This window comes from Papaver somniferum, unplaced genomic scaffold (assembly GCF_003573695.1).
Source record: "Papaver somniferum cultivar HN1 unplaced genomic scaffold, ASM357369v1 unplaced-scaffold_118, whole genome shotgun sequence".
NCBI lineage: Eukaryota > Viridiplantae > Streptophyta > Magnoliopsida > Ranunculales > Papaveraceae > Papaver > Papaver somniferum.
Window position 1 is genome coordinate 494398 of NW_020620825.1, and position 8227 is coordinate 502624.

General features: G+C 38.1%; 1 protein-coding gene and 1 pseudogene across 1 annotated transcript; one reads left to right on the top strand and one right to left on the bottom strand.

The window, feature by feature from the left end:
• The first annotated feature begins 484 nt into the window (after window positions 1-484).
• LOC113330581 (ras-related protein Rab7-like) lies at window positions 485-3100 on the top strand. Its single transcript, XM_026577394.1, has 6 exons — window positions 485-671; window positions 965-1091; window positions 1791-1937; window positions 2165-2245; window positions 2346-2491; window positions 2780-3100. The coding sequence occupies exons 1-6, from the start codon at window positions 619-621 to the stop codon at window positions 2844-2846; spliced, it is 621 nt and encodes a 206-aa protein (XP_026433179.1). The 5' UTR covers window positions 485-618; the 3' UTR covers window positions 2847-3100.
• Window positions 3101-3236: 136 nt separating this feature from the next.
• Window positions 3237-5434, bottom strand: LOC113330693 (annotated as a pseudogene).
• Window positions 5435-8227: the final 2793 nt, after the last annotated feature.

Below are 8227 nucleotides of genomic sequence, written 5' to 3' on the forward strand. Positions count from 1 at the left end.
TTCAGGCTTCGTTGTTCATGGTTCACGATATAGTTCAGGGTTAGGGGTTTAGGGTTCATGGTTCATGGTTAGGGTTCATAGTTCACGACATAGTTCAGGGATAAATATGACTTTTTAACATGTGAGATAACTGCCACCTTGCATTTAACGGGATAGAAAGCGTTATTTGAAAAAAACGAGGCAGTTTAGAAAAGTGCAAAAAAAATGAGGGCACTTTGTTTAATTTAATTCAAAACTGGGTCACTTTATCAAAATTCCGAAAAGGATATATATCGTGTCTCCTTGAAACTCTATCAACGCCCAACTCCTCGTCGAATCCGGAATCCTCCTGCAAGGCTACAACTCTAGTGATCAATATCCACCATTAAACACCTCAACCCCACCATTCTCATTACAATCCAACAGTCTAAAACCTGTCGAACATCATCATATATCAAAATCTTACTACACCAATATATAAATAAATAAAATTGGCTGCAAAGAAACAAGTTCGACTATTGAAGAACACTAACAAAGCTTCCTTCTTTCTTACTTTTTCTCATCGCACACACTCTAGAAAGAAAAACACAGAGCAACAAAGTCATCTTACTTTCTCTGTTCTGCTGCTGTAAAAAAAAGATGTCTGCACGAAGAAGAACCCTTTTAAAGGTCATAATCCTCGGCGACAGTGGGTTAGTTGTTTTTTTTTTTTTTTCAAATTGATATAGTTTTAGCCTTGAATTACAGGGTTTTTCAGTTAGATCTATTGAGATCTTTATTTGCTTATAGTTTATTTTTGGAATTGATTTGAGTACAAGGGTTTTTAGTATACTTGATTATAGATCGAAGAGAAAACTTTTAGGAATTTTGTTGCAGAATTTTGTAGTTTAGTTTCAATTTGAGATCTTTCTGTAATTTCAATTGAACTATTGGTGTTAGAAAGTCGACAATTTAGTTTTTAATGGGTTTTGGTTGTGATTTGTAGGGTTGGGAAGACTTCTCTGATGAACCAGTATGTGAATAAGAAGTTCAGTAATCAGTATAAAGCAACAATTGGAGCCGATTTCCTGACTAAGGAAGTTCAATTTGAAGATAGGCTTTTTACTCTACAGGTTAGAGATCTTGCCTGGGAAAGTTCTATTAAAATCTTTGTTAAATCTGTGCTGTTTACATGTTGAAATTATGAGTAGTTTTCATGCTCTAATCTCCTTTATGGTGATTGATGTTGAACTAGTTTCGATAAAGCTGATACTGTTAGTTACATGCATGTTTATCTTTAATCACCTGGAGTTACCTTTGGTGTGATCAGACTTAGATTGATAGTTCAGCTCCCTGTGGTTCTTGACGATATTCAGACTGTTGTATGAATTAGGACTTCAGATTTGATCAGTGTAATTTTTAGTGAATTCATTAATCCACTGAGGAAAGTTCTAAATGAAAATTGAGTGTGTTAAGTATCTTGTGTCAAGTCTCAACCGTTAAAAGAGAGAGTAGTCCACGTATTGGACACTTTAAGGTCTTCTTAAGTCTGTAGTCATTGTGTTCGAAAGGCTACAATATATCTTTGCTTTACACTTATCAGGAGTAGGGTGTAGCTATGCTTCCTCACACCCACTTTTTTGATACATAAGTAAAAGTAATAGCTCGTTCTTCTCAAATATTGGTTGTTGTAATAGAAGTAATCTATTTAAGAACATCAGAAGCCCATAAATCATAAACTACAATACCGTCTGGTGACCATAGTTCACTTATGCATCTATTTGATGAACATGAACTCATCATATTTGGCTTCTTTTCCATTTCTTTGGCAGATATGGGACACGGCTGGGCAGGAAAGATTCCAAAGCCTAGGCGTTGCCTTCTACCGTGGTGCAGACTGCTGTGTTCTTGTATATGATGTTAATGTTGCAAAGTCATTTGAAAATTTGAACAACTGGAGGGAAGAATTTCTTATTCAGGTAACTCCCGAACTCTTAGAGGTGTAGTTGGATTGCATACATAACTATTGTTATGCTGCAATCACCTTTTTCCTGGGAAAATGCATCTGAACATCATACTATAATTTCTCATCCAGTTTTACAGTAGATCTTTTCGACTCTTTAATCTCTAACCATAAAGCTATTTCCTCTACCTATCTTGCATTCATGAAAGATGTTCAGCTGACATGAAAACCTTACTTTTGCAGGCTAGCCCATCAGACCCAGACAACTTTCCCTTTGTTGTTTTGGGTAACAAGGTTGATGTGGACGGTGGAAACAGCAGAGTGGTAAGGGACTAAGTGCTTTTGTATTCTTGGTGTGTGTGTGTTTTTTTTTTTTTTTTGTTCATCTCCTTCAACATTGTGTGGCTTCCTTGGATTGAATCAGGTGTCAGAGAAAAAGGCGCGAGCATGGTGTGCATCCAAGGGAAACATTCCTTACTTTGAGACTTCAGCTAAAGAAGGCCTCAACGTAGAAGAAGCATTTCAAGTCATAGCAAAGAATGCGCTGAAGAGCGAGGAAGAAGAAGAGATGTAAGTGAACTATTAAGCAGCACCTCGTTTTTTTTCTTCTCTTGTCAGTCGGTTTACATAAAGTCTCCTTGCTTAGTCACTAAACTAAGAGAATGACGTAATAGAGATCTCAAACGGATTTGTAAACTATATTGGTTTATTGAATGTGTGGTATCAGGCAACCAAAAAATCTGAAAGAATGGTCACAATTGCGCTGCTTGTTACCTCAGACTAATTATTTTGTATAAATGATACTGACTGAACTTTTCCTCGACGTTGCTGTTTCTTGGTTACTATTGGTATATCCAGATACTTGCCGGACACTATTGATGTTACAGGCGGGAGTCAGCAGAGGTCCTCGGGATGCGAGTGCTAGAGAACTTGTTCACCATCTGATTATTTGTTGAGTGAGTTCGTCAATTCACTCTTGCTCCAGTAAAAAAAGAAGAAGATGAATTTATAAGAGTTAGTGCTTTTCTTCCATCTCATTTCGTTTGTATTTACTCAACTTGAACTATATATTAGCGTCTGTTGCTACTTGAACCGAATTAGTTCATTACGACTGTGAACTGTTGCTTTGAATGTGATTGTTTTGTAATTTCAAAGAGTTACTCATGGTGAATTCTCCTCTTTTTTGAAATCCACCATATCGTCAAACTCGTTACTCTTTATTGACTTGTACAGTTCTGAGAGAGATCAACAACAGATGTAGAGACTAGGGAAAAGATCTCTACAATGGAAAAGAGCCACCTTAGAGAATGATGTGATGAGGCTGTTGACCTACTAATTGATGGTAATGGGTTGCTCAGGATGATAGTAATGGGATGCTTAGGAGGATGGATGGTCTGGAGAAGGGGAAAAAAGCGAAACCAACTGCATTAATTACTTGACATTATGTTCTGAAATCCCCAGCTGTAGACAGCCATACTGGTGGTCTAGTCCAGTACATGGAAGCATAGTCTGATACATGAAAACATAATTGGTTTTTGCCCAGAGGGTTAATAGTTACATAGTCTATGAATGAAACACTTTCTTAATTGCGGGAAAAAAAGGGAAATAAAGAATATAGTCCTTCCAGCAGGTGTCTGCGCTGCTGTAACCACTGAAGTCCTGCCTTCGGAGCTTTATAATTAGTGCTTTGGCATGGTTGTCCAAGATGACACGGACAACTTCAATTCAGCAGCCTGGACCCCTAGTGAATCAAGTTACAGAGATTGATACATGCACAGTGATTCATACATTTTATTTTCTTTTAACATGGTCCTCTTCAGAGCATCAACAACTAGTACATATACTTGATAGGCACCAAATGAAGAGCGGATTTTTTGTGGAGTGCGAGTCCGGATGATTCGTCCATGTTGATATCTTCTTTCTTCATTCCTTTTGGCAATTCCCAATCAAAAGAATACATAAAAGATTCGCTAGTGCCAAGTCCACCGTGGAGAGCCCCATATGAATACCCGGGCACCCTCTGCGACCTCCTCCGAAGGGTAAAAATTCGAAAGACTCTCCTCTAAAGTCCATGGAATTGTCTATGAATCTCTCTGGGAAGAAGTCATCAGGTTTTTCCCAATACTTTGGATTCCTTGCTATGGCAAACGCATTTATAAAGACCCTAGTTTCGGGCAGTACATCGTATCCATTGATCTTACAATGGTGCATACTTCCTCGAGGAAGCAGTAAAGGAAGCGGCGTGTAAAGTCTTAGTGTTTCTTTCACTACCATTTTGCGGTACTGAAAGTGATCAAGATCTGCTTCTTTCTACCTTCCCTTTATTTCCTACGTAACTTCTAATCTCTTCTTGTACTTTCTTCATTGACTCTGGGTTTCTGATCAGTTCGGTCATTGCCCAATTTAAGGTAGTGGCAGATGTCTCTACCCCCGCCAGAAATAAATCCTGAAAATTTTCACAGAGAAAAATGTTTTTACGGTTTCATTATACATAAAAAAAGTCCAGCATTATGCAGCTGAGCTTAGCAATTTCTTTTCTAAATTCTGTTTGCTTTAAAAAAAAACATAATCTGAATACATCAAAAAAAAAAAAAATTACAAAAAAAAAAAAAGACATGGATGTTATCGAGACAAATAGGTAGTGCGTCAGTGACTAGTAGTGTAGGCATTAATGTGGATAGAAAGAAGTCACAGAGCAATGGGTAAGTGAATAGTTACCATAAGAATTGCCTTGATATGGTCTTTAGTCAGATGAACTGAATTAAGTCCGTCCCTCTCCAGTTTGAGCAGAACATCTATGATGTCTTCGTGGCCTGATTCTAATTTTCGAGTGTCGAGATGCTCGTCGATGATTTTCTGATAAAAATTATCTAAATCATGGAAGCTCTTCTCAAGTCTTCCATGAAATCCAGTGAGTCTGTCTATAATCCAACCCACTCCAGGGAAATAATCGGTGGCAGAGAAACTACTCAACATATCTATAGCTTCGAAAATAATTTTTTCAAAATTACCTAATTGCTCTCTTTTATCAGTCATACCAAAAGCAACCTTAAAAATAATTTGTTCAGTAAGAGATAACAACTTCCGAGAGACGTCAACAGGAGTGTAAGAAACGTGGATCCAGATATAGAATCAATCATAGCTGCAACTTCTGCTCTCGAAGTCCCAAAAGATTGAACTCTCTTGGCACTAAAAAGTTCAAGAACACATACTTTCCGAATTTCTCTCCAGTACTCTCCATAAGGTGCAAAAGAAATATCCAAGTAGTTGTAAGACAGGCGTCTTATACCAACCGAAGGTGGTCTACTACAAAGGTCAAGGTCATGTGTTTTCAAGACTTCTTTTGCTGCTTCTGCCGATGAGATTACAACCGTAGGCACTACGAGGGCTAGGAGGGAACTTGTGTCTGTTTCGGTTTTTGAGCTTCCATGCTAGTTTGATAAGAAAAATAGGAATAAGTACGGAAACAAAAGTTAGCCAAAAAGAAGTTGTATCAACAAGCAGGAACTCCATTTTGCTTCAGGTTTTGGATATTGTGTTGCATTTCATTTGGAGGTAAGGTGGTTCCCTTTTGAACACTAGAAATCACAAATAGACACTACGAGTGATGCACAATGTAGTCGGGTCGGCTGATCAGGAGTACGTGCTGTATACGAAAACCAATAATTATAAGCCAATCAAGGGCCGGGAAATCTCGTGACAAATCCTACCAATAAGGCTAGTGGATAGCCTATCAACTTTTCAAAGTTTGGCTTTGACTTCACAGAGTCTTTGTTAGGACAACATCAATAACGTAGTTTTCTATATATATGAATGTTCTAGAATATATCGTAAAGAGTGTGTATTCTAGAAATTCTTTAGTTAGGAAATACTCGCAATGTAAATCATTATCATCTATATAAATAGACTTACTGTACGATGTAACACACATAAAAAGAGATTAATAGAATCAGTTTCTCTCAAACTCTTCTTTTTATACCTTAACCTAAACCTAAACTTGACTTGGTATCATCCTTGTTTCGATTCTCCATGTCTTCTGCAGCTTCCTCTGTTTCTACAGTATCAACCGTTCTTCATTCATCTCAATCCCTGATGGCTTCTTCTGTTTTCTCTCAACCTCACCATATTATTACTGTTAAACTTGATGAAACCAATTATTCTCTATAGCATGCTCAATTTCTCCCATATCTTCAAGGCTATGACCTCGATAGTTTTGTTACCGGCGCAAATCCTTGTCCCTCTCCCACTCTTCCCAACAGTGAAGACCCTAATCCGACCTATGCTCCCTGGCTCAAACAAGACCGTATTCTTCTCGGCTGGATTTTCTCCTCTTTAACTCCTGCTGTTCTAAGGACAGTACATCGCCTCACAAGTTCCCATGCTGTTTGGTCTTCCCTTGAATCTCTTTTTGCTTCAAAATCAGATGCGCATATTCATCACTTGCAATGTGAACTTAGGGCTTTATAGAAAGGGTCTTTTTCTATGAGAGATTACATTGATCGAGCTCGTAATATTGTTGATAACCTCGCTGCTGTTGAAACTACAGTTACTGAAACTGAATTGCGCCACTGCATACTAGCTGGTTTGGATTCTTCCTATACTCAATTGTTACCTCTCTCACAACTTCGATGGGGACTATGAAGCTTGAAGACTTCATCATGTATCTTCTAACTTTCGAGTTAAGTGTTGAACAACAGAATAAAATCTTAAGTGCTCACCTGTACCTAATGTTGCATCTTCAACGAGATTTCCAGCAACTAACTCTACCGCTTCTTCAAGGCCTGGTGCAAGACAACAAACTGGTAACACTCGTTCTTCTGTACCTTGTCAGCTTTGTGATAAACCAGGGCATATAGCTCTTGTCTGCTGGAAAAGATTTTACCGCAACTTCCGTCCGCAACCACCTCGACGTCAATCTTCTTCATCTTCTCCAACTTCGTTTGCTCCTCGTGCTTACCTGGCTCAAGCACCTAAATCAACTTCTACTGCACCTTGGATCCCTGATAGCGGAGCAACGGATCACATCACAAATGATTTATCACAACTGCACTTTTCATCAGAATACAGTGGGACTGATCAAGTGAAATTGGGTAATGGTTCTTCAATACCAATATCTCATATTGGTTCTTCTATTCTGGGTACTCCTGATCGTAAGTTGCATCTTTACAACACGATTTATACTCCTCAAATTTCTCACAATTTGTTATCTGTCTCTCGTTTAACAACCGATAACAATGTATTATTTTAGTTTCACCCTGATTTTTGCCTTGTGAAGGATCGATGTACATGGAAGGTTCTTCTGCGCGACATTAGGAAAGGTGGTCTCTATGAACTTGACGCTTCATCAACCTTTCCAACAACCTACGTTGGTGAACGTACTAGTTTACACAATTGGCACTTTAGGTTAGGCCATCCTATGATGCGTACTGTGCTTCATATTATTTATAGATTTTCCCTTCCTGTCTCTAGTAATACTATCAGTTTTTGCTCCTCGTGTCATGAGCATCGTAGTCATAAATTACCTTTCTCTTCCAGTACGACTAAATATTTAAATCCTTTAGATTTGATCGTCTCTGATGTTTGGGGACCTTCACATATTCTATCTAATGAAGGTTATCGATATTATGTTATTTTTATTGATGCTTATAGTCGTTTTACTTGGATGTTTCCTATGACTCATAAGTCCGATGTCTCTTCTATTTTTCTTATCTTTCAAAAACATGTTGAGAATCTGTTTGATACAAAAATCAAAATTTTCCAATCCGATAATGTCGCTGAATATCGTAAGCTCACACCTTACCTTCAAAAAAATGGCATTTTTCATCGTTTCTCTTGTCCACATACATCTGAACAAAATGGTTTGGTTCAACGAAGACATCTTCATATAAGAGAAACTGGTCTCACTCTTTTGTCTATGGAATCTGTCCCATCCTCTTACTGGTATGATGCTTTCTTTACTACATGCTATTTGATGAATCGTGCTCCATCCTCTGCTCTTAACAATATTTCTCCCTATGAAGTTTTGTTTGGAACTCCACTAGATTATACCTCATTACGTGTTTTTGGATACTTATGTTATCCCTATCTCTATTCCTATCGTTCTCATAAGATGGAACCATCATCCTCAACATGTGTTTTCATAGGTTATAGTCCTTCTCATAAAGGTCATAAATGCCTACACATTCCTACTGGTCGTGTTTATGTTAGTCGCCATGTGAATTTCGATGAGAATGCTTTTCCCCTTGCTGCGCCGACGACACCATCTCTGTTGCCTAATGATCAGGTAAAATCTTCACCTTTACATGT

Bases quoted from the DNA above. Each gene is read 5' to 3' on its own strand.
- LOC113330581 (XM_026577394.1), top strand. From the start codon at position 619: ATGTCTGCACGAAGAAGAACCCTTTTAAAGGTCATAATCCTCGGCGAC. The intron at 672-964 runs GTTAGTTGTTTT...TGTGATTTGTAG, and splicing joins ATAATCCTCGGCGACAGTGG to GGTTGGGAAGACTTCTCTGA. The intron at 1,938-2,164 runs GTAACTCCCGAA...TTACTTTTGCAG, and splicing joins GGGAAGAATTTCTTATTCAG to GCTAGCCCATCAGACCCAGA.